Raw genomic sequence first — 25,002 nt, forward strand, 5'->3', positions numbered from 1 at the left:
ATATATATATATGAATATATATAGCAAGGACAAACTTCATCAAACATTATGGAACAGGCAAAGGCTTTGCAAAGTAGCGATAATTTACTTTCTTTTTCCTAACTTCCCTCTTCGGGCTTCGGGTTACGGTGAACTGTCACGTTAATGTAGACGATATTCGATATTGTCGACATTGTTATTGTACCATTGTCGCACGATAAATGCGGATCCAAGTTTAGGTTCTCCGCTCATAAAAAAAAAAAAAAAACATTTAGATGTCATATTGACGGCCACAAAATGTTTTGAAAGAGAACCGCGGACCCATGCGAACTAATCCTGCGGTTTATAAAATATTTTTCTTTTGAAGCTAGCGGATTAAAACCTATAGACAAATATCAGTCACTTTTGTTATTGCTTTGCAGGAAGAGAAATGTAATATCCACTGAACAGCACTACTCTCTTTCGCTTACCTTAGGGTATGACCGGACGGGAAGAAAATTCTTTTTGCTTGAAAGTAGCATTTTTACAGACTGGTTCAGGAATGCAGTCCGCACCGCTCGGAAAACGGAAACAAGCAAACAAGCAAAGGGTTTCTAATGTTTCGAATTTGAAACTTTAATAATATCGAAATGTAAATAATAAGCTAGAGAGCTCCTTCTGCAGGTTAAGGAAACAAATTGAGTAACGAACTTACATCATATATTTGGGTTGCATTATGCGCTATAGAAAATGGAATGCATTTGAATGGGCGGAGAAAGCAGATTCGAGCAAAGCTAGACATCTTAAATTAGCATCCGCATTCGACATTAATTAAAAATATATACTAAAATTCTAACCAAGGAATTGGTATGGGCTACATGTCTTATCTCTGTTGTTTGTGTAAGTAGCATCTATTGAGAATCCCATCAGATCAACAAACTTCTTTTTCTAATGGTCTTATACACACCATTTGGACTCGTGCTTTAAATACTCGATAAACCTCTACTCATCTATCATCTCTATTGCTCTAGAGTTCTAAAAAGGAAACGTAATAATGCTGGTTGTTACGGGCAGTAAGCTCAAATTTGTCCTCCCGTCGTGCTGCTGTTGCTGTACGACTGTGAAGGATTAATCTGAATGCGAATCTTATTCGAGTCCGCATGGATCTGATGAGCCGAACGGGACGATCCTAGTATGGTGGTAGAATATTCGCCTGCTTGGGCGCTTCCTGCTCTTTGAAGCGACGATACCGGTGGTGAGAGAGCTAACGATGCCGGCCCTGAAGCCGTACCGTACTGATACTTAGGCAAACGTTCGCCAACATCCGTTGGTTTGGAAGTGGGCAATCTTGAGGTTTTCTGTGTCGGTATGCCGGAGCGAAAAGAGCCTTGTAGCGATCCCGTTGGCGATGTGGGTGATTTCAACCCAACGGGAATACGCGAGTGGCTACCGGCCGGTGGAGACTGGATTCCGTTGGCTGAAGCGTTCGAGTCACGACGTCGCGTGCCGGTTGGTGTGCTGGTGGTCGACGAACTCGCTGGACAATATGAAGATTCGGACGAAATCTTACGCTTAATACTACTGATGGGAATGGCCGATGATGGTAGAGGGCTGGCGGTACCGTCAGAACGTACCAGTGGAATGAAGTGTGATGCCTTTTTGCCAGTTAAATTGCTGCTGCTCGTTGGAGACACGGGTAAAAGCGGTACCGTTTCATTTGTTGGCGTCGTACCATTCTGAGGCTGGGAGTGCGACACGATTGGTGGTTGTCTTTGGCGAGGTCGCTGACGTTGGTGACTACCCGCACCGGACCCAGCACTTGATCGCTGATAGTGGGGCAACTGTGAAGGGCGACTAACTAGAGGAGGGCTGGTGGATGAATCATCGGACGATTTAGTCAGTAACTTGTCTTCATCTTCCCGATGTCGGTGAGTGGCCACCGTGGTACTGCCATTCGTCGTCTCATCTTCTTCATACTCATCCTCATCCTCGTCGTTGTTGAAGAACCGATTGTAGCGTTTCTTGGCGACAATCACTGCACCGTCCGTGGGTAATGGATCGTAATCAAACGGCGAACTATCATTGCCACTGTTTTGCCGGGAGGATGCTTTCATCTGTCGATATTCCACCCAATCGCCTCCACCGTCACTCATCGGTGACATTGGTGCGCCAGCACTGGCGTCCTGCGGCGACAGATTTCGATACTGAATGTTGTAATCGCTTTTGTGACCGCGGGAAGTTTTTTGACTATGCATCGGACTACCGGCGCCTTCGTACAAATCAGACGGCGTATTATCTGGTTGCCGTTGGCGGCGAGGACTATCATAGTGCGATTCTTCTCTGCTTTCAATCGACTCATAGATTTCGCTTCTCGCCATTCGGTTGATAGATCCGGACGTCTTCGTTACCGATACCGTTTGTCGCACAACATAAGCGTCTTCCGTGGTAGTTTTCAACAAGCTACTGCTACTGCCCGCGATTGCCCCACTGCCACTGCTGCCGGATAGGTGCTGCTGTAGTTTCGCCTTAGCCAGCTCCTCGAACGATGTCATGCGATGTATGTTAGATTCTGAACCGTTGCGGCTACCGTACATTGGTAAACCACCGCCAACGCTCAGCACCAGGCTGTTGTGGCTGCTGTGATGATCCGGTGGCACATATTTGCGGTTTTTAAGGTGGCTACACTCGATGATGAATTCACTGTCCAGCGTCGGTGCTGGTGATTTCCTTGACATACTGCCACGCCGGGACGACGACGTGGAACGTCCATTCGAAGCGTAATTCTGGGACGCAGACGGAGACAATGGTGCCGCAGGGTATGCAGACGGTTGCTGCTGACCCTGAAAATCGCCACTAGCGTAATTCGAAAATCTGCCACTTCCATAACCGGCCGTTACATTACCGTTGGCCGTTGTTGCTCCGGTCATTTTTGAACTAATCGATTGTTGTAGATACAGATCAATCTCACTGTTTCGACGCGTTTTTGACTCTTCGTCTTCGTCCTCGTCGTTGTAACTGGCACGCGAAGAACGATTACGGCGCAGTTCCGTCCCATTTGCGCTGGATACCGTTGGCCGATCGTGATTATTGATGCTGGAGGACGTCTCAAAGCCTAATGTCCCGTGATGTAGCTCTTCTGGCGGTGCTGGTGGTACGTAAATGCGCACTACATCGTGTGGAGACATTGCTCGAGGAGTCATTAGCTGGAGGGCTGAAGGACTACGCTCTACCACACTCGTTGCACCGATGGCGGATCTTTGAAATAGAACAAGGAAAACATATCAGTAAAAAACATAATGAATAGCATGCATCTTGAGAGTTGGCGTGTGCTATAACGGTGCACTTTAATGTCATTGAAAACCACTTCCATTACAAGAAGTTTTTACGAAGTGTAAACTCTTATTTACTGTTAACAATTACGTACGTGCATAGTAAAACCATAATACATACAGTGTCAATTGATCACACTCTCGAGCTCTGAAATAAATCGAATGTGATCATTATTTTTCTAATGTACAATAACATTACAATATATACGAGAAACCCTTTGTTTCTTTATATATTAGCAGCTCATCACCTCTGGGTTTCACACAGCCGATTAATTTGCGTAGAGCTAAATCCGCCCCTAAACATCGCGATAAAATACGTAGAGAATTTTCATTTTAGCTATCTTCCATATGAATTATGGAAGATCATTGAATGATTTAATATTTTCATTGAACGGTTCATAGAACGACCGAACTTGATTTTCATTCATTCTGCTCCCTAAAAGGGCTGACTGATAAATGCTGGAGAAGTATGGAAACCAACAATCTCGTAATTACATCCAACTAGCTCAATCCAACCAAAACCCAAACAGACCAAAATTAGCAAAACGTACTATCTTAACATGTAAAACAAACGTGCTACTCAATAGAAATAAACAGGAACAATCAACAGTAAATAAATATGTACACCATTTAGAACATATACAAAACAAAACTAATTTTGCAATAGAAAAAAAAGCAGAAGATATTTAGCGCTTTATACATGGCAGGAACATTATCCATCATTTGAAGGATAGTCACACTCCGAACCTTGGCATGAAACTCAGTCTATACTCTTCACCTAGTGCATCTAGAGAACAATTAGCTCACATGCACAGCGGCACGCTTGCGCATACTAGCAGTACACTGGACTTACGTTGCACTTCTAAGCCTGACCGTCCTCGTCGTGGAGGTGGAGGCGGTGGCGTTCGCGGCACCACTACTGGTACCATGCGACGCCGATGGCACCGACGATTGTTTTCGCCTTGATCTGAAACAAAACCACGTCTTAGGAAGAGGAAAAACGGTACAAAGAATACGCATATTATTACACTCCTTAGGCGACCTTTTGCTTCGGCGCGGAAGGCTGCCAAATGCGTTCTAGCCAACTATGAGACGCTATTCTACAATAACGGCTAACATTGCAGCAATCAAATGCTGATATACACAATAAAAATGCACCAGCATGACAAGCGCGCACATACACATACACGTATACACTACGATGATGTGGAAACAGAAAATCATAATCGTCTAAGGAATGAATAATGTCTAATATTCTACACGATGTGATAACAATCCTGATTTAACATTGGTGGAACTGTAGTCAGCAATGCGCAGTATATCAGAGATTGTATGTTCCAAACATATGATGATTAGATAGGGTTATGAGGGAAGGTATCCTCCAAACATAGGGAAGATATAGGGTTTTCGTAGCATTTAGTCTAAAGCATGAATTTCATACTTTCTTGTTCTTTTTTCATCACTAAACACACATACAAATGCACATCCAACTGATTGCAAATGGAAAAGAACTACTTACACTGGACTGCTTTCTCCATCGCCCTCGTCCTCACTTGGTATGATATTCTGTTCGTCGACGCAGAAATCGAAAGCTTGGTGTGACCGCTGGCTTTGCCCACCGGAGAGCACGCTCAAATCAGCGGTGGATGTAACGGAGGTATCGGCCAGCGATTTACGTGAGCTTCCTAGAAGCGATCCACCATCTTCCGACTCTGGAATGTGTACTGCAATTGAAAAAGATACACATGAAAATGGGTTTTATTTGCTACATTGTCTAAGCTCGGGATAGTTGCTGTTTGTGTTTCAAAATGTGCATAGTCCGGTAAACGATGGCCTCGTTAAGTAGCTCGTAGTGGAAACGAATAGAAAGAGTTCGTTATAAACTTTTGTTCGGGTTTGTGCAGAGCGATTGTACAGTGCTTAATCCAGTAAGCAGATATTACATAAGAATTTTAAAGACAACTGAGTCGAACAACATCATAACTACACACCTTGCCTCTTTACAATGTCACCGACAAGCATTAGGGTGGAGTAAGAAACACAAGCAGAAATAGGAATATACGCCTCAAATGCAAACCCGGGGCAATACTGCGTGTTAGAAGAAAACATACGAAAATGTGAGAACGAATGAGAACATTTACTGATGCACTAAAAATTACCCGGTATTCGTGATTAGCATCATGAATGGCGTTATTTCGTTTCGTTTTTCAAACTTTTTGCTGTTGCTTAATAAGACACAAAGGGGCTTACCTGTATTTAGCTGTTGTGTTGAACCTCCTGGAGCGGTAGCGATTCGATTGAGATTCGCAATTTCCTGTTCGGTTATTTCACGCCTAAAGGAAAGGGAGAAGATTATAACCATAATCATCATACATTCATTTTTGTAGCATTCGTAAAGTTATGAACACTTACTTGAGCTTTACTGTTTCTGTGACTTCTTTTTCTGTTTCGCTAAATTCCTGCTTTCGTCGTCCAATCTGAAACAGGTAGCAGTACTTTATGAAAGAACTAACACAAGGAGAAAAAAGTTTTTTTTTATTCTGGAATCAAACGCTGTTACCTGTGCGGCCGCAGTGGGCTCCACGAATACGCCGAATTCTTTTTTCGGAAGTTCGATTTCACTCGGTGGCGGTGGCAGGTCTAAACCTGCCTTACGCAGTTCCTCCATGCATTGCTCTAGATTCTTAATTACCGTATCGTCGTCGTAGCCAAATCTTCACATAGCCGTGTCTGTAGAAACAAATAAAGATGTCAGAATGCCATGCGATAGTAACGATCAGGATGAATAAAAAAAAAAGATCAGCAATGCATTATCGAAACTATAGTTTACCTGTATATACTGCACAATTTGATCCATATCCCGTAGCTTCAGTATATATTGCTTGTGCATACGCAGTATGTTATAAGCCATTGCTGTGACCACCTTTTCTCCATCGAGCAGATAAATGTCCCAAACGCGCAAACACAAACTGAACGGAATCTGCACGTCGTTTGTGAACAGCAAAAGGACAAAACACGCATGCATAAAACACACACACATACACAGAGACAAACATGTGGACAAACGCATTGTATTGTTATCGTGTATATGGGTACAAAATAAACCATCCATCGTGATAGTGTTCGTTTGCGAGCGATGTTGTGCGTGTATCACAGCATTGAGCAACCCACCGCCAAAAAAGCAGAAAACAGACAAGAAACATAAAAATGGTTAGATGTTGAAGCACATGGGAAGATAATCTGCATCCACATAACAAAGAACAGAAAACGTACCCTTTCGATAAACACAACAAAGAACCATTTTAACGAGTACAGGATCGAGTCGAGATTGCACTGATCAAAGTGTTTCTTAAGCTTTGGTATGAATTTGGTTATGATTTTGTCGTGATGTGCTAGAAAACGGGTCAGCTTCGGGAAGCCTGCAAAGAAGGATGTCGTGCAATGTTCAAAAACACACAGAATTAAACCTCGCAGGACCCGCCACCGACTATGTTCAAGATCGACAACGGTTGTCACACGATTTACCTTCGATGAATAGACCGTGCATTGCGAACTTTGCATCCGCCAGCAGGACGCTTAGTGCCCAGAATGCCTCCTCTTCTTTCAAGTACATCAGCAGCACTCCTGCTAGTCCGGACATTCCCTGGCAGTAGCCAACCTAGCGGCGGAGACAAAGATACTTAGCAATCGGGTAAAGATGGTTCTTCAGACAAACGATATGATGCGCCACGTACCTCCGAATTGTACATACTGTATGCTACCAGTACATTAAACAAACTCTTCTGCATGTCACTGTAACGCTCGCGGTAGAAAATGTGATCCCGAAACTGTCGATTTACGTCCTTATCAATCTGACGCGCTTCCGTGCTCCAGTTGCGAGCCAGCTCCAGCATCTTCTTGTACTTGCCCTCTTCGGCCTTCATCACATGCTCGAGATTGAGAAGCTTACACCAGACCTGTCCACGAATCTTCTCCGGTATTCCTTTAAAGACGCGTTTGCGTACCTTCGCCTGAACTACTTTATCTTCCCATGGTCGCTTTGCAGGCTGCGAAGAATGTCCGAGCAGTTTGAGCCATTTCTTCACCCGTCCCATTTCGATTTCCAATGCTTTGGCTTCGTGCGGTTCGCGTTTACGCGGTAACCTTTGATCGTGTATGAATCCATACCTGGAATGAAAAAGCATATGATATCAGTGATGTTGTATGTGCCTTTTACACATGTAACAGTTTGATATCTTTATAAACGTATCTCTATGACTATCTTTCTACAAATGTGCTTCAGGTACCATTTTGTATGCTCGATGAACCTACTAAGCATACCAATGAAATAAACCCTTGAAATTGAATCTGTTCCATAAACAAGTTAGCCGCCCAATAAGGCGGATATTTCCGGCTCCACTACTAGAATAATAACCTTGGTGCCTACGTATATTTCGGCCAATTTAATAATGTACATGTATTATTATTTTTCTTCGTAAAGTGCACGTTATTTGTAATTTATGATTGCTAATCAGCCATTTGATTATACAAAAAAAGAACATTATAGATTGTAGAAATAAACTAAAATTAGGAAACAAATCAGTTGCGGGCACAGCACAACATAAAGCACACCTATAGCCTTCCTCTATTCGGCTATTTACGGTGCAGTCAGTGCTATAGGAACTGCCCACGCAAAGTGCGCTCTACCACGCACTTTTGTATCCACTCGTGGGAGTCATGTATGCATGTGGAATACAGCTTCCAAATACAGGCCTAGCAAAAAACGTAAACGCCTCCATGTGCTTTAGATGGTTTTGCATGGGAGGAATGTCTTTCGAAACTAGCCAATCATATGTTTTGGCAACTGTGTTATTGCATTAGTTAATTATTCAAACTAACTATTATTAGTGTTACTGGTTTCGATCATTTCGATGATTCAAAGCAGAATTAATGTTTAATTTACCTATCCGTCTGGTGGTACACTTCAAATTGGGGATCCTCCCATGGATCGATCTCGGCTCCCGGTTCCCGGCCCTTGTCGTAGCGCTGGAATATTTTTTCCCGTTCCTCCTTCGCTCGTGCTATCAGTGCCTCTTCGTCCATCTTTTGCTACTGTGCGTTGCTTGCTTGAGAAAACGCGATAGTGTCTACCTTCAAATACCGAAACGATGCGTTTTTTTAACGTATCCAAACAAAGAAAACGGAATCCCTTTTCCACTGACCAGCAATCTTAACCGCTCGCGCTCTGCTCACTGCTTTTTTCTATATTTGGTGATGTTGTTAATATCGCAAAATGATGTTGCCATCATTCGCACTTTGCCAAGCAAACACGTTCGATCGACGGCCAGCATCAACGGGGTGTACGCCAGAGTTGATTCAAACGATAATTTCCGTCCAGTATTTTATTATGCGCCGTGCGCTGTTTCCTCCCGGACGTCGTTCCGAACGGCTTCCGCAGACGCCTCCTTAGATTCGACGTAAAAGGAAAGCATAGTCGACGCTTTTGTTTAATCACTGTTCACTGACGCTGTAGCTATTGCTGCTCACACTCGACAAACGCGTATAATTGTGCCACTTAACATTTTGACCAGCGGGACAGAACATCACATTCGGCATATGCACATGTGAACATGAATTCAACGTTTTTTCCACTGCTTAGGGTCTGTTGCTGCTATTTTGCACTATCACTGTTGGCTGCAATAAACTGTATCAAATGTTTCACTATTATGCACACATCTTACAATCTTTCCTTCCCCCAGCTGATTTACGTTGAAAGATGATAAAATTTTCTCTAGCACTACCCTACCGTTCGCTCCATTCATCGGAGATAGTGAAAGGCTGACTTCAAAAGGTCGTCGTTGAGTAATTAGCCGAGGAGCGGGTTTGTACCGATTAATTTCATCCAACGAGCAGGGCTTGTTTGAGAAGTTAATTAATACAACGCTGTGCTACTTCGTTCGTTGTGTGGAGAACAGGACGCGTGCCCATAGCAGCGCTGATATTAGTAGTAGGCGTCGTCAACGCTGACGTTGGCCACGGAGCAAACGAAACTACCAGCTTCCACTATCAAACAAATCAATCTCACCAATCGTAAACACTAGCAAAACAAGGGCTCTTATCTTGCCTTTGCTGAGCGTCGAATGTGCTGTTGGTCAACTTTTTTTTCGTGTTTTGTCGGCCGTGTTGCTCTGTATTGCCACTGTATTGTGTTTCCAGCTCATGCACCTGTCATCTTTTTTACAACAAACCTCCAGCAATAGCCAAGCGCACCACGTCCGGTCCACGTTTCCCACTAGTTTGCCACTGAGTGCGTTCGTTCTTCTCTTTGCTTCGGTTCCTACATTTACAACTCATCTGACCCACTTCTCCTCTTGCCGAGAGCCCGGAAGCGTCCCACATTCATTAACCATCTTCCAGCGCATGGGGAGAGGTTCCGGCCGAGAACGGGAAACTCGGCACCATCGGAAAACACCGTTTGGTGGGTTTTTGGAGCAGCAGTCTTCCAGATACCACGACACCTCACACAGTCATCTCACTGTGCCCTTTTCTCCGACGATGTTCACATCCTTTCACTGCTTTCGACCCGACAATTGTGCAACGCAATCAATGTTTATTGAACTTTTCACGATGAAGTACACCTGTTTTTCAATGCCTGTACAGGACGGGTTTCCAATCGGCAAAGTGAAGAACAGTAACCTGATTCTAGTTATCCGCACTAGAGTGCAATGCAGGAAATAACTTAGACCCGTTTGTGGTATGCAGATTCGTGTTAATCTATTCTAGCACACGCGCTAGCAATCGATTTGACATTTTTGGTCGGTCTACGACGACGGCAGCAAACTCACTAGACGAACTACAATGCCTAGTTTCACTAACACGGATGCTTTTTCTTTTTGGATCACGGGCCAGCAAGGGCAATACCTGGCGGAAGGAGCGGTATTTGCTAAGAAAGTTGTCGGAGCAACAGAAAAAAAAACTTACGCTCTGCCTTTGCTCGTTGCACAAATACATGCGCATGCAGCGCTTGGGATGACGGAAGACCTGTCAAGCAGAACTGTCCAAATTCGAATGGAGCGATAACCAACATTACAATTTCCTTCGAAATTATGTGTTTCATTGAATATTTGATTAACTAAAATAATGTAACAGTAAATTTTGGGTTTGTATTATTTTTTCCCCGTTTCTCCGATGCATGAATAAGATCATCCTAAATTGGAATTTGGAAAATAGACGACGAACGGGGAACAAAATCTTCTGTGGGCTTTTGGTTTGACAGCTGAAGGTTATTTGTAAACATTTCCCAAGTCCACGCAATCGTGTCCGCTTTGCGTTCAGAAATTGGCCTGCAGTTTAATCCTCTCTCGCCATGAACGTTCTCCAGGGTTTGAGCCGTATCGCGCATCAATCGCTGCGTCGAAACCTTTGGTAAATTCTGAGTATTTGGTAGAACATAATGTTTTATGTAATGACCAATCTCTCTTGTTGGAATGTATCTTTCCGATAGCTCATCGCTGGTTCGCCGGTCCTCCACCTACGAAAGTGACGGTAAAACTTCAGTCACGATTCTGAACAAGGAGGCCGATGCTGGATTGATGATCAACTCGTACAGCCAGTTTGGATTCCGGCTCAATAACGATATGGTCGTCATCGGACCGATGGCCATCTTCTCCCGCACCGTGCTGTCGTGGAACGTCGAAAGCCACGAGGACATCAACGACGAGTCGTTGAGCTTGTTCTGCGCTATTGAACCGAAAATTGATGTGCTCGTGGTGGGAATCGGCGACCACACCATAACGCCTGCCTTCTCCAAAAAGATTATCGACTTTATGAAGCGCTACAAGATCAACGTGGAAGTGCTCGGAACGGAGCAAGCTTGTTCGACGTTTAATTTTTTAAATGCTGAAAATCGAGTCGTTGCCGCAGCCCTGATTCCTCCCATGACAATGCGAGTAAACGAGGACGACCTTATGCAGAAGCAAATATCGATTAGTAAATCGTTTGAGGTCTCTGACAAGTAATCCCGCTGGTTAAACCAAAAGTAGACAGGGTATGTCGAGGTTCTGTATATAATAAAAAAGATAGTACTACTGCTAGTGTAGACCGCATGATTCATGATCGCCAGAGAGCTATTTGCTAGAATTGTGTTTTTCCTTCAAATATCACAGCCAAATAAATCCACTGCGTTTAAGAGTCTTAACTTACAATATTCCTGTTTTTTATTTTCTTTCTTTTTCGTATTTTTATGGTACCTTTTTACAGAACATAAAAAGATATTTTAAATCACAATGGTCGCTCTTTTGCGGTTCCTCGTTTTTTCTTTCTAAAGTTTCTCGCCCGTACTGCCATAAGGTGGTGGACAGTGCGAGTGTGGGTTGACCACAGTCTACGTTGCCGATGGGATTTATGAGAAGCTATTCACAAGCCAGCTCTGGTGAACTTCAGGGTTTCCCACAAACGGTGTCCATCTACGCCATTATGTAAGTCTGCACTAGAAACATATTTTACATTGCTTACGTACAGTTTTTGGTAGCTTAGTTAATGATCTGTGTTCATTCTTATCCTTTTTTTGCGTTATCTCTTTCGTTTTATCACCCTTACCTTATATGCTTTCCATCTTTTGAAGTTCCAAAGTTGTTGTTGTGTTAAGCAGCAACGCGTCTTAAAGCTATTCGATAAATTGGAATTAGTAATCAACTAGATCCGCTTGCAGATCCTCCTGCCTATCGTTAGAGTTCTTGCCAATGCCACAAACGCATATATCGCGACTAAACATCCCAAAGAATAGCAGCAACGAAAAATGTCAAAGTTGCAGTCGGCTTAACATTAACCATTCGAAACTTATAATTAAATTGCTATTATCCTAACCATCATATATATGTCTATCGGTTTTTGTAAGAAAATAAAAGAGAGAGATGTAACCAATAACTATCGAAAAATAAACATAGCAAAACAATTGAAACAGTTCGACACTACCTTCCTTCACCCGAGGGCAACGAAAAACAATCCCAAAGGAAGAGGAGCATGGCTTGCGTAATGTGCAATGCAATTTGAAGGGATTTAAATACACGTTTTTAATAATATGCCCTTGTTGTTGCTTTCGATTGAATTCGCCTTTTTTTAAGTTTTACCGAAGGGATGATGTTTTAAGATGATTTACTAATTGGCGGTGATGCTTAGCATGGAGCGGAGCGGATGCATGAACAACGATGTACAACTTACAGCAACAGGTTGATGTTGTTTCGAGGCTCATTCCCTACAATAAGGAATTTCGCTTATTGTCGCCGGTCGTTTCTCTGCTCCGACCGGCTGTAGTCGTGCGTCATGCAGTGACTCGAATCTTGGACTGCGATGGTTTTGCGTCTTGCAGCGCTGCTTTTAGATCGCTGCTACTGCTCGGCGCCGTGCTGGCAGTGCTACTAGTGCTACCGGTGCTACTTTTACCAGTGGTTGCGTTCCAATCGGCCACGTGAAATGGTGTCGCTGATTGGTAGAGTGTTATTGAGGCAATATAGTTGTTCGGCATCACCTCGAAGATGATATCCTGATACCCGTAGCAGAACGTAGACCCAAATACATTTGCCGTGTTGGTCGAACCGGCTCTATGAAGCACCACGGGTCGTTCTGACGGGGTCAACCGAGTCGCCACTTCGTCCCATTTGGAGTAGGCCGTTATCATAACCGGTGCATCAAGTGGTACGTCTTCGATGACTCTACAAAAAAACGGATTAGCTCAGTTGTTAACTATCACTTTAAGGTGCTGTTATTTTTCATCTGTTTTTGTATAAAAAAAGCTTCCACTTACTTATCCGCAGCTAATTCTAGGTGGAACTCACACCGATGATACGTGTTAAAGTTGTAATGACCAGGGTAGTTTGTGTGCATTATGATCTTCTTCGTTTTGTGCGTGCGCGCATCGAACAGTACGTCGATGCCGAGGGTAAAGTAGTTGTAGAAGAAGTCACTCCGCTTAGTCTGAACACGTCGGTGGGCGCTCGGGGAATGAATTTTCATCTTATCTTCACTTTTAAAAAATACCCTACAAGTAATAAACAGCCAACGTCAGGAAGTGTAGAAGACACATCATTTCCTAAGCGAATATTCTTTTCCGATGCGTACCTTGACGGTGCACCAAGATTGGTGGCTACATCCTGACAGCTATCGCCAAATATAATTTCTCGCGTTAGGCACTGCTTCCTCGGTTCTAGGGACCGGATCGACCCTTCACTATACAGCTGCAACCGCAGCCCCCGTGTACCATGCGCGCTGCGCAACACGGTGGCTGCCCCTAGATACAGCTGCTGCTGGTAACAGGACAGGGGCAGCGGAGGTGGTCGGCTGTCAAGCACGTTCACGCCCGTGTAGATTACCATTTTCGAGACGACCGGGGAAGCACCACTGGGAAAGTGCAACGAGCCGAGCCCATGTGCGTAACCGGGCTGCAGCTTACTGTCCACCGGGAAGTAGAAGCTTAACCCTCGGAAATGTAGCGTAAATAGCTGCTTGGCCGCATCATACACGCCCGGATGGGTCGCACCGAACGAATGTTCGATTTCCTCGATCGATGGCACAACCTCGGGCGAGTTGAAGGGCATAGAGCAGTACTTTAGCTTGACTAGCTTCATGTTGAACACCTCGATCGTCTTTAGCCGCTGCTGAATCGGGTCGAATATTAGACGGATACCGTCCTGGGGCATATTTATAATAATGTCTACGTTAAGCGGATCCTGAAAAATGTTAAACAAATGTAGTAACCGACGACGCTGCGGATGGTTGATTATGTGCTTACCGTGTCAGAATAAAGCACCTGCACCCCCTTAATAATTCCTACTTGCGACTGTATGATGGCAACGGCTTGAGAAAAATGCATTCCTAAAAGTAGGTAAAAGGCAGGTTAGACTTTCACGAGGTAAGATGCATTGGGGGCGCAGAATGTTAAAATCACTTTAAAAAGCAGATAATACAGATTTTTTAACCTCGAACTCTTATAGAAACAAAATACACTGTAGAAATATGCCGAGGCCAGAAAAACGTATCGTTAAACTGTGTTGTTTATTTTCCTTCGTGTATGCATCACGCAATCTCAAACAGGCTGTCAGCTGATTCCACACCATAGTATTAGTGTGAAGCGAGCTATCCAGCATACACATTTTACCACTACACAGGCACAGTCCCATCTGGTGTATGCGTATGACGCGCTTTTACACCGTGTAGGAGGGAGCTTTTTCATCATTCACTCGTACTCACACACACACACACACACACACACACACACACACACACACACACACACACACACACACACACACGCACACGCACACACACACACACACACACAGGCTGCTTATAAACACATACAAATCGTACCAACCCTACAGCAGCCCTTGTCCAACTGCTGGCAAGGGAAAGAAGAAACGACAAACAACAAAAGGAATCGAATTTGCACGATCAAACGCATACGGATACTGCAAAAGGGAAAATGCATACGGTGAAGCAAATGTCCCATACGCGAATGTACTAGTAGGTCGTTTTGGGTTGCATTTTGATTTTGCTGATACCTTTCCTTTTCCAAGGTCACTCCCCCGTTTGGATCGAGAGTGGATTGCAAAATGCCTAGAATACGCTTTTGGTGTCAACAAAAGCTGTGCATGCTTTTCGTCATTTTCATTTCTACATGATGGACATTTTTTTCTAGCGACATTGAACGACATTCTATCTAGCGCTGCAAAGTGGCAAGATCCCGGGATGGGGTAAAATTAAATTAATCATCCAATGGTCAAAAACGGCTGAACAAATAACGCAAGCATCGTTTGGTGGCAATCAGCAAAGCAAATCCAACTCTCTAGATGCACACATACACACACTCGATGTTTCATCATTCGTGAATGCTGAAGGGAGGTTCTGTTGCTTTGCAAAGCTTACCGAGAACAAATTCCCAATTCTCGGTGGTCGAACCGAGCGAACGCTCTGGAGTAACTTCGAGATCGAGCATCGTGCGCGTGTACTGTTTTTAATGCAAACTACGGGTTAAAGTTGAAGCAAACACTCTTTTGTTAACGACTGGCACGAAGAAAACACAGCAAAACGAATTTTTTCACACTTCGTAACTCTTTTACGCAGTTTTCTTTGTTTTTAATGCTACACTCAAACAAGGTGTCTGCACGGGTCGGATGATGTTGGACGGTTTGACAAGCAATTAGAAAAATAGTCGATGACATTTAGGATGCGTATTGCCGTATAATTTGCGCAAGTACAGGGGTACAGCATTACCGTTCAAATACAGTAGAACGTCGATTATCCGGGGACGGATTAACCGGCGGGTGGCTTAACCGTGTGCATGAATTTGACAGTTGGTCTATCATGGCGAACATTTTCTGCCATGATCGGGTTAGCAAAAACATTTGTAGTGCTGCTATCTAGTGTCTAGTGATATTTTTTGACTTCATTTTTGATAAAAGACCAAATCCATTGATATTGATTCAAAAAATATTCTACTAGTGATTAATCGATTGGTTTAATGTGAATTCTTAGTCAGACCAGTGAATTTTATAATTTGTATATGATTTTGACATTTCTTGGACCATTATCCATGGAAATCGATTAACCGGAATCCACTCGGTCCCGAACTGCCCGGATAAACAACGCTCTACTGTAGACATAGAACGACAACGTCGAACACGACGACGTCTCGCGCGACAAAAAGTAGCTCAATTTTGCAAATGCAACTACCCCAAATAATCATGTAACCGAAAATGCTACCAATTTCTCGTACTAAAAATAATTCAAGCTGGTTTTAAACTGTTAAATGTAGGATTGAGTGTTTGTGCTTGGGTCAATCCGCACTGTGAAGTCAAGAATCGAACTCGATGTTGTTACGTGCAACATTGTTGCTCGGAAACATATAGCTGAAGTTGTCTATGAATCTTGTTGGCAATATTTCTATTTGACATTGTAGAGCGTCAAAAAGTAGGAAAATTAACAGCTCCGACTTTACTTTTTATCTTCCTCTTTCTGAAAAAAACTCAACCGAAACAGATTAAGCTTAAACGACAGGAAAATTTAATATCCATAGAAAAAACGCTCCATAGATTCATTGGTTTGCTCAATAAATGGCGTATTATAACTCATCATTATTTTGCTGTCCTTATCTTGCAATGTGTTTCGACAACAACATCTTAGTTTTAGAATAAAATCAAGGACAACCGTGATTGTCGTGAATTTTTGATTGTGGCGTGTTTGTGATTTTTTCAAAGAAAGGCAGCGCTCGTGATTCGGGACATTACGATCGAAGTAAGCCATACATTCGTACTAAAACAAGGACGGTTTGACAGATAGAAAGTGTCGCCAAAAATTGTCGCGGAAGATTTTTTGGTTCGTCTAGAAGCAGTGGAAAGTGTCTCCAACAATTGTTGCGGAAGATTTGTTGGATCGTCTAGAAGCAGTGTAAGGGTTGCTAAGAGCTTTGTATGAGTTAGCCCGGTTTCCTGGAATATGATTTTTTTTTTGGCTGCCAGTGACAGGGTTGTCACTCAATCGGACAATTGTGTTATGGTGACAGATGCTTTACCCTGCGCTCTAGCACCAATCGAACACGACATCGAACATGAAAAATGTATGTGATTTGACATGTTTGTCTTGTTTGTTTGTTTGTGTCTGACAGTGCACCTATATATGATTATATGGGTTTGTTCGAGTCGGATGTCGTGTTCTATTGGTGCCAGAGCGCAGCCTTACTCAAAATACATCCTCGAACTGTCACTACTGCTCGGCGGGCCCTTCTGTGGAGCTGTCAATGGGCAAACTTGTCAAGGAAAAAATGGTGCAGAAAGGAGCGATGAAAATTCGTATCTCATCATAATTTAACCAATTTCGCACGGTCAGCTTGCGGGATGCTTCTGTCTGTGCGATAATTGTGTGTGTTCTAGTGTTCTGTTCGTTTCCGCACAAATTCGTATTGAAATAGTACCGTGGTAAAAAGGGTCCGGGTGCTGCAACCACTCAGGCCTATTCCAGGAAGATTAGCAGCACCAGCAGAGTATGTTTGCGCAATAAATTTCAAGCATTTTGCTGCAAAAAGTGGATGCAGCCCCCTCATCGATGTTCGATCGATGATGGTGCATTTCGACAGGACTTGGCAGCAAGTGCTCGTTTGGATTGCTTAGGTTTTGTTCGTGGTTTGTACCGATTACAGCGGATCAAACGTTGTACTTACACGGGGGCGACAGACGATCGTGTATTGTAGACAACGTAAACATCGCCGCGAGCTGGTCCACTGACCGTATACGTCACATTCCGAAGCAAACATCTTTGGCAAAAGAAGAGGCACACGGTTGCTTCGAAAACAAAAACTTCCGCTGCTTTTATGAATTTGTAATGCCCAGTGTGTAAATGAATCGAAAATTGTTTCTGGAGTGGATGTCTCTTCAACGCAGTTGACATAATCGTGCAATATCCTAAATCACGCAACCAATCCGAATCGACCGATAAATCTACCTAGACATAGAGATAAAAGTCGGTCAAATTGGATGTGATCGATCGGATAACGTAGGATTTTTGCAAAGTTATTCTAATTGTGTTACACGTGTCGGTGGGATTAGCGAGCAGCGACAAGAGACAGAATGCCATCGAGTGCTACTCGTGCTGCTGCTGTGTGTGCTGCGTGAATAACCGTTCTACTATCATCTGGGCTAGAGTATTGTCAGGCCGTGTTATGTATGCTTCGTAACTCCCGCTCTGCAGCGTTCAACATCGCATAAGCCGATTGGAGCCGTACGGGTCAAACGGAGCTGAAGAAAGTAATAGCCGAGCATTACATAAGCCATTCGCTGAACCGAGTCGGTTGGAGCGCCGAAGTGCCAATCCGCAGGCACGCTGACATAGCCGTTCGCAAGCGACTAAGCTGAATCGTCCAGAGCACTCGGCAGAAGTGACCAACGTGAGCGTATATTCATCTTTCGTGAGCGGAGGGAAAGAATCATTCATTTAGCTTCGCCTGCTACGTCTGTATTCGTATTGTGTGAGTGTGCTGAAGCCTTCGAGACGGACGGGACGGTGTGGTAGTTCTGCTCCTTCGGTACTGCAATAGCTCGGGAAGGGCCCACCAGCGTGGCCCCGAAACTGCTGCGATGAAATGCGCTCACCTGCACAACGTCGTGCAGCTCTCGCTGGTGGAGTTGTGCAAGCTGAAAAAGGTATGTTTAGCCCCCACTCTTATGCACTTGTTCACTTGCGCTGGCCGAGAGGGATTTCTTTGTCGGAGATATAAACAAAGGTCTACATGTACAGATGTTGTTGGCTAGAATAAGCATTTATTGAGCAATTAGAGAAAAAAATATTTTCTATCAGATAGTTTCTAAAGCAAACCACCGGGGGAAGTGAATGGTTTATTCCCATAATCGGCTGAAATCGGTGTCACGCTTGATGCGCAGGATAAGCTCAATTGGCGTGGAAGGGTCTTGTTGAAAAGCTTCACTCTTAGATATAACCATTAGCGCAAAAAATATGTAAAACAGCTTCGATTCTTGTGCTGTTTTGTGCATTACTAATTTGACGACTCACTGTGTTTCCTTACGCTGGTGGTGGTGGTTGTATCTCATTTGTGCTTGTCACAGTTCTCTGATGTGTTATATTTTTTACTTAGCCTTATACAGTTTGTGAGGCAAATGTTTCGCAGTTTTCCTGTTTCTTTGAATAAATATATCATGTTACTACCCAATATATTTATTTGTTTGAAATTTTAGCTCCTGGCGGCTGCCCTTGAAAATGGCTTACGTTTTACACATGTTAATAGTAGTTCCTTTAAAAACTATTTTTTTCTGACTATTTTACGTTTTTTATGATTTTCAGGATGAATCATGTACGGATTGCGAAACCAATGGGCCGAATCTGTGGATATGTCTGCAAAAGAACTGTCTTCATATTGGGTGTTCGGAGCAGTACAAGGATCACAGCACCATTCATTTCCAAACGAATCGAACGCATTGCATCCACATGAACCTATCCTCACAACGTGTTTGGTGTTATCTGTGCGAATCCGAATTATTCCTTACAAAACAACCGAACTCGCACCAGCAGCAGCAGCAACACCATCATCGTCATTACCATAACCGGCGGTCGTCGGTTGTGAGCAATGATTCGAGCGATAACAGCCGATACTCGTCGATGAACAACGACAAGCTGATCGTACATGCGGACAAACTGGTTTCAAGTGCATCCACGGCGTCTGGTTACGGTGGCACTACGACAGGCGATTCTTGTGATAGCAGCGGCGAAGAGGAAGATTTCGAGCGACATGGCACATGGAACGGTTTGGTCGGATTGCAGAACCTGGCCAACACGTGCTACATGAACGCGGCCCTGCAAGCACTAAGCAACAGCCCGCCACTTACCGGGTACTTTCTGGACTGTGGAGCCATACTCGAGACTGATCTGTTGGGCGGTACAAACCCTGCGGTTACCAAGCCGGGTCTGTCGAAGCACTACTACAAGCTGATTCGAGAGATGTGGTGTAAGAACCGCCGGTACGTCGTACCCAATGGCATATTGTGTGGAATCCGCATCGTACATCCTATGTTTCGCGGATATCAGCAGCACGACACGCAGGAGTTCTTGCGATGCTTCATGGACCAGTTGCACGAGGAGCTGAAAGAAGTTACCGCCCCTCCTCCGCCAGATGTACTCTCGAGGGATGCGATCGATGAACTCGATGATCATTCCGACGGGCATCCTTCACCCTGTTCGTCACCGTCGCCATCGCAGTCGGAGGGAGAGTACGAAACGTGTGACAGCGGGGTGTCGGAACGTTCCAGCCTGTCCGATGACCAGCTGTCTCCTACCAAGCTGTTGGCAAGCAAGCGTTTCCGCACATTTTCATCCCGTTCGCCGAGCCCACCCGGTTCCGGTGGAGACAGCATTGCAAACCAAAGAATACTACCAACGACACGATCACGCACCTGTTCCATCCGGCAGCATTCACCCGTGGGAAGCAATCGATCGAACGCCAGTATCGCTTCGCCCGCCAGTGTGAACATGGCCACTTCAAGCAGTCCTGGAACTAGTGGTGGTGGCGGTGGAGGAGGTGGAGGTGGTGGTGATCCGTCTGACGGTGCCACCGCAAAAGAAAAGCTGCCTCAGCGCTCGATAATAAGTGATATTTTCGATGGCAAGCTGCTCTCGTCAGTTCAGTGCCTCACGTGTGATCGGGTGTCAACACGCGAGGAAACGTTCCAGGATCTTTCGTTGCCGATCCCCGGCAAGGATCATCTAGCCGTGCTGCATCAAACACAGGGCATGGGTTCGTCGGGTTCAGTATCCAGCCTTTCTCCGGGTACGGTTGGAAGTGGAAATGGTGGTACGTCGAGCGGTAGCGGTCTGGGAGTGAGCTCGAGCGGTGGATCGAGTGGTAGTGCAAGCAGTGGCATTACCTGCTCAGACGCTGTATATCCAGTAAACGGTGACAGCTGGCTGTGGTGGTTCTGGAATTTACCGTTTTGGAGCTGGGTTCGATCGTGGTTCTGGGGTCCGGCCGTGACACTGCACGACTGTATGGCGGCTTTCTTCAGCGCAGACGAGCTGAAAGGTGACAACATGTACAGCTGTGAGCGATGCAACAAGCTGCGCAATGGTGTGAAATATTCGCGCGTGCTTGCCTTGCCGGAGATGCTGTGTGTACATTTGAAGCGTTTTCGTCACGACCTTTCGTACAGTTCCAAAATTTCCAGCCCAGTCCATTTCCCGCTGTACGGGCTCGACATGAGGCCGTACCTGCACAAGGACTGTAGATCGGAAGTAACTTCTTACGATCTGTGCGCTGTTATTTGCCATCACGGTACGGTTGGCGGTGGGCACTACACGTCTTTCGCAAAGCACGACCCAACCGGCAAGTGGTTCGAGTTCGATGATCAGCTGGTCACGCAAGTTACGAAAGAACACGTCCAAAGCTGCGAGGCGTACGTACTATTCTACCGAAAGAACAACGCAAAGATGGCCACGGTACGAGCGCAGGCAAACAATCTGCTAGCGATGCAGGAACACGCGTCAGATATTCGCTTTTACGTGTCACGTAATTGGCTTCATCGGTATGTGCCATACAGCTGAGCAAAGCGAACTGTTTGCGCATACGAACGACCTAACCGAGTTTCGTTTTGGAATGTTTTACAGCTTCAACACATTTGCCGAACCGGGCCCGATCGACAACTGGACGTTGCTCTGCCCACACGGTGCATTCCCACCAAACAAGGCGTCCCACTTCTCCAAGTTGGTCGTACCATTTCCACAGGCCCTGTGGGACTTTTTGTACAAAAAATTCGGCGGTGGGCCGGTGTGCAACCACCTCTCAACGTGTAATATCTGCAAAAAGGCTGCCGAAACCCTGTCTCGGCGGCAGCACTACGAGCTGGAAACGTTTACCGCGTTCAATGATGATTTTCAGGTACAGTGAGCACCAGAAGAAACCGTTGTGGGACTGCCAGTAGGGGCTTTTGTTAATCTTGTTTTGTTTCCTCTACAGTTCAACGATACACCAACCACAATCTATGCGATCTCGATGGCCTGGTTCAGACAGTGGCAGCTGTTCGCTCGCGGGCTTACAACTGACGACCCGGGACCAATCCAAAACAAATCAATCGCCATACAGGGTGACACCAGCGTGCCACTTCGAAATGTACGCCCGTTCTCTGACTATGCACAGATCAACGCGAACCTGTGGCACTTTTTCCACGGTATATACGGCGGGGGTCCTGAAATTGTTTTACAGGGTAATCCTGTTCCACCACCAGTTGCTGTAACGAAAATGCATCAATCGCAGGAGGAACATCCAGCAAAACCGCATCAACAGCAGCAACAGCATCATTCACAACAGCAACAACACAAGGTACAAGTCATACGGAAGAATTTTTGGGAGAAATTATGTATTAACGTGTAATTTCCTTACTTCTAGGAGCGGTCTACTGAATCCATGGATGTTTCGGACGAAGGATCGATAACCAACGCTAAGCAAACGGACCAAGATTCTGCAATCGAGGTAACCATAACTGAACCGTTGCCGACACCACAACAGCAACATCACCCTGCTTCGTCGAGCGCCGGCAACACGAATGTTTCCTTGCCCAGTGTAGGAACGACAAGTGCGCGGCCACAGAAAAGTGTTTCGTTTGAGGATAAAGATGCCTATCACGATGAAGACAGTAGTGGTGACGAACTGCCGGAGGATGATGTACCCAGCTCCACAAAGCAGCAAATATTCGTTTCATCTGCTGGAGCGAGTAAGCGAAAATCACAACCTAAGTCCGGCATGGGATCGTCATCATCTCGACGTAATGAATCAGGTGGGAAAACAGCTGGTGCATCTGACACTGGTTCGGCAACAACGAAACGCAAGCAACATGTAACAAGTAGCAAGCATCAACATCAGCAAGAAGCAATGCCTCCAGTTGCTATGAATGGGGAAGATTGTGTAGGCAATGCGGCATCGGTGGCGGTTACTGCCGCCGCACAAGGGGTCGAGCATTTGGAAATAGGCACCAAAAAGGATCGACGGTTTAAGGCTAGCCTCATGAAAGCATATGGTTTCTTTGGCCCGGAAGGTAAGAAAAGCATTTTCATGTTGCGTTTGGTACATGACAACATATACAATAATCCTTTTCCTTTTCTTTAGGAACATATCAAAGCTCCTCTATTGACCATTCTAATGGAAGCGATAGCTTCGGGAACGCCAGTTCGATGCTTCCGCGTGCAGAATCCTTATCCTTTCATACGGACACGAGTCCCGCTACCGGCATAAATGGACGCACCGTCGCGAACTCATCTTCAGTTCCCGCGTTCGTTGGGCAATCGGTGGAAACGTCTGCAATGTCGGCCACTCCAAACAAAATGACCATGCAGGATGTGGCCGTGGTGCTTGCACCGTTGCCACAACCGATCGCCAACGATTCGTCGAGTTCTACTCCTAGCGTTGCAAACATGCACGAGTCAACCAACGAATTGCTTGAGGATGACAACGACAGTAAAACTGGCAGCAGTTCGTTAGCCTCGACAACTTCTAGTGCCAAAATGTATCAGCCGCATACATCATCATCCCGCAAGGGACACCACCGCTATGCCGACAGTGGTGCCTCAGACGCACAGTCGGATTCTGTAACGGAGAAGATTACCGGGGGAATGCCTTTCGGTCGACGGAAGCTTAAGATGAAGTACATGAAAAAGCTAACCGGCAGAAAGGCGGGCAGCAGCGGAGGTCGTGGACGGAACGGCGCAGTAGTTGACGGTGATATCGGCACTGATGACGGCGACGGCTCGGTAGTGCCGTTAGTGCTTAACGGCCTTGGTGACGGATATGCAGCTGGTGAAGGAGAAAGTGTGAAATGAGACCGGCTGCGTCGTTTCCGCTTTCCATCGCTACGATGAAGAACATGTGCGTGTATGTCGTACTGCGAGGCAAGGTGGAACTAATAACAGATGCGCATTATTTTTTTCCGTTTTATAATTCGTTCCGATTTTCGTTTATATTTGACCTGGTGGAAGCAGAATATTCTTGGTGTGTGTTTGTGTCGAATAAGAATTACATTTTATTCATTTGTTCGTTACTGCCCGCTGTGTTTCCATGATTGGTAAAATAGCCTGTTTATTTTTAAATATGGGTGGGTTAAAGATACGCTCGGTGCTTACGTAAGCAGCAAGGATTTGTTTCGATATTTATATTTATTTAAGCAACGGTTTATGTTATCGGACGAATTATTGGAGACGCACGACTAAGTATAAAAGAAAGCCTTAACATTAGCATGGGTTTCGTACGGCTACGTATCAGTACTATAGGTACGCAATTTTAAGTTCTGCTGGCTTATTGCTATTGCTCACTAGTTTCTTATTACATCCATGGTTCAGTTTCGTTTGTTCTGTTCCGGATTTATGTCCTAATGGGAGAATGTTAAAGGTTATAAACCGTAGCAAAGCATCGAGCTAAAAACCGAAAATAGTGGGAAAGGACTCGCCATGGCGAAGCTTGATTGTGCATATAGTTGTGAAGCCAAAACCTAGGAAGAAATCGGTTGAAGAAGATTAAATCATTCAAAAAGCAATTAGTGATTCATATAGACTAAACTAGTTTACACACGCAATACACCATTATAGCACTTGGTGTGGTGGTGTTAGGCGAAACAGAAAAAAGCAAATTACATCCTAGTATATACCATAGTTCAGACTTCCTAACCTTTGCCATCTGGAATTCACGTATGCACTTAGTGTACGAAACTTCGGAAAGAAATGCCAAACTGTTTGGAAGACGTATGTCGTAAGCAAATCGAATTGTAACTGCTTCAAAATTGGGAAATTGGCGTGAGATACGATACTATTTAAGTGTTATATAAGTTTCGTTTTGTGATTAAAATTTATTCTTTATAGAATTACGATTCAAATGTTCTACTTCACCACAATTGGGCGGCTTTGACAGTACGTTCCGTTAGTTTCTTATTCGGGTGATTCGGCTCTACGCGAGTGATTGCATTTCTGGGGTGGTATTTCTTGAAGGTTTAAGGTTGAGGTTAACATAGTGAATAGACCGTAGAGTTTATGCATAGAACCAGCAGGATAAGTGACCCTAGTGGCAAATTCGTGTCCGGGTTTAATGGGTTAGAGGCAATCTTCGGCCAGCTGCAAGAGCTGTGTTTATAAACTCTGAAGCGTTTTGCGTTCCAGTTGCTTGCACTTATTGACATGAATAAAACAGGCTACAAACTACAAAGTT

At 44.8% G+C, this 25,002-nt stretch overlaps 4 protein-coding genes across 4 annotated transcripts; 2 read left to right on the forward strand and 2 right to left on the reverse strand.

Moving 5' to 3' along the window:
• Window positions 1–1,014: 1,014 nt before the first annotated feature.
• Window positions 1,015–10,181, reverse strand: LOC121590078. Its single transcript, XM_041909457.1, has 11 exons — window positions 8,230–10,181; window positions 7,022–7,454; window positions 6,813–6,945; window positions 6,561–6,706; window positions 6,092–6,267; window positions 5,848–6,001; window positions 5,700–5,764; window positions 5,538–5,620; window positions 4,807–5,011; window positions 4,141–4,254; window positions 1,015–3,213 (listed from the first exon to the last, which is right to left on the reverse strand). The coding sequence occupies exons 1-11, from the start codon at window positions 8,367–8,369 to the stop codon at window positions 1,038–1,040; spliced, it is 3,825 nt and encodes a 1,274-aa protein (XP_041765391.1). The 5' UTR covers window positions 8,370–10,181; the 3' UTR covers window positions 1,015–1,037.
• A 342-nt stretch (window positions 10,182–10,523) lies between these two features.
• LOC121590077 (NADH dehydrogenase [ubiquinone] 1 alpha subcomplex assembly factor 3) lies at window positions 10,524–11,374 on the forward strand. The gene is made up of 2 exons (XM_041909455.1): window positions 10,524–10,691; window positions 10,771–11,374. The coding sequence occupies exons 1-2, from the start codon at window positions 10,633–10,635 to the stop codon at window positions 11,282–11,284; spliced, it is 573 nt and encodes a 190-aa protein (XP_041765389.1). The 5' UTR covers window positions 10,524–10,632; the 3' UTR covers window positions 11,285–11,374.
• A 193-nt stretch (window positions 11,375–11,567) lies between these two features.
• On the reverse strand, window positions 11,568–15,433 carry LOC121590076 (UPF0183 protein CG7083). The gene is made up of 5 exons (XM_041909454.1): window positions 15,186–15,433; window positions 14,053–14,135; window positions 13,383–13,990; window positions 13,069–13,302; window positions 11,568–12,976 (listed from the first exon to the last, which is right to left on the reverse strand). Exons 1-5 carry the CDS (start codon window positions 15,253–15,255, stop codon window positions 12,586–12,588), a joined length of 1,386 nt encoding a protein of 461 aa, XP_041765388.1. The 5' UTR covers window positions 15,256–15,433; the 3' UTR covers window positions 11,568–12,585.
• A 1,606-nt stretch (window positions 15,434–17,039) lies between these two features.
• On the forward strand, window positions 17,040–24,664 carry LOC121588191 (ubiquitin carboxyl-terminal hydrolase 20). Its single transcript, XM_041905872.1, has 6 exons — window positions 17,040–18,454; window positions 19,110–21,340; window positions 21,423–21,693; window positions 21,772–22,134; window positions 22,201–22,846; window positions 22,918–24,664. The coding sequence occupies exons 1-6, from the start codon at window positions 18,389–18,391 to the stop codon at window positions 23,625–23,627; spliced, it is 4,287 nt and encodes a 1,428-aa protein (XP_041761806.1). The 5' UTR covers window positions 17,040–18,388; the 3' UTR covers window positions 23,628–24,664.
• The last annotated feature ends 338 nt before the right edge of the window (window positions 24,665–25,002 follow it).

This window comes from Anopheles merus, chromosome 2R (genome assembly GCF_017562075.2).
Source record: "Anopheles merus strain MAF chromosome 2R, AmerM5.1, whole genome shotgun sequence".
Classification (NCBI taxonomy): Eukaryota; Metazoa; Arthropoda; class Insecta; order Diptera; family Culicidae; genus Anopheles; species Anopheles merus.

Excerpts from the sequence above, each read along its gene's own strand:
- LOC121590078 (XM_041909457.1), bottom strand. The coding sequence starts at position 8,369 with ATGGACGAAGAGGCACTGATAGCACGAGCGAAGGAGGAACGGGAAAAA. Across the intron at positions 7,455-8,229 it reads GTGTACCACCAGACGGATAG|GTATGGATTCATACACGATC; the intron begins GTAAATTAAACA and ends TTTTCATTCCAG. Across the intron at positions 5,012-5,537 it reads AACACAACAGCTAAATACAG|TACACATTCCAGAGTCGGAA; the intron begins GTAAGCCCCTTT and ends TTTCAATTGCAG.
- LOC121590076 (XM_041909454.1), bottom strand. The coding sequence starts at position 15,255 with ATGCTCGATCTCGAAGTTACTCCAGAGCGTTCGCTCGGTTCGACCACC. Across the intron at positions 14,136-15,185 it reads GAATTGGGAATTTGTTCTCG|GAATGCATTTTTCTCAAGCC; the intron begins GTAAGCTTTGCA and ends ACCTACTTTTAG. Across the intron at positions 12,977-13,068 it reads CTAGAATTAGCTGCGGATAA|AGTCATCGAAGACGTACCAC; the intron begins GTAAGTGGAAGC and ends GTTTTTTTGTAG.
- LOC121590077 (XM_041909455.1), top strand. The coding sequence starts at position 10,633 with ATGAACGTTCTCCAGGGTTTGAGCCGTATCGCGCATCAATCGCTGCGT. Across the intron at positions 10,692-10,770 it reads TCGCTGCGTCGAAACCTTTG|CTCATCGCTGGTTCGCCGGT; the intron begins GTAAATTCTGAG and ends TCTTTCCGATAG.
- LOC121588191 (XM_041905872.1), top strand. The coding sequence starts at position 18,389 with ATGAAATGCGCTCACCTGCACAACGTCGTGCAGCTCTCGCTGGTGGAG. Across the intron at positions 21,341-21,422 it reads TCACGTAATTGGCTTCATCG|CTTCAACACATTTGCCGAAC; the intron begins GTATGTGCCATA and ends AATGTTTTACAG. Across the intron at positions 22,847-22,917 it reads TGGTTTCTTTGGCCCGGAAG|GAACATATCAAAGCTCCTCT; the intron begins GTAAGAAAAGCA and ends CCTTTTCTTTAG.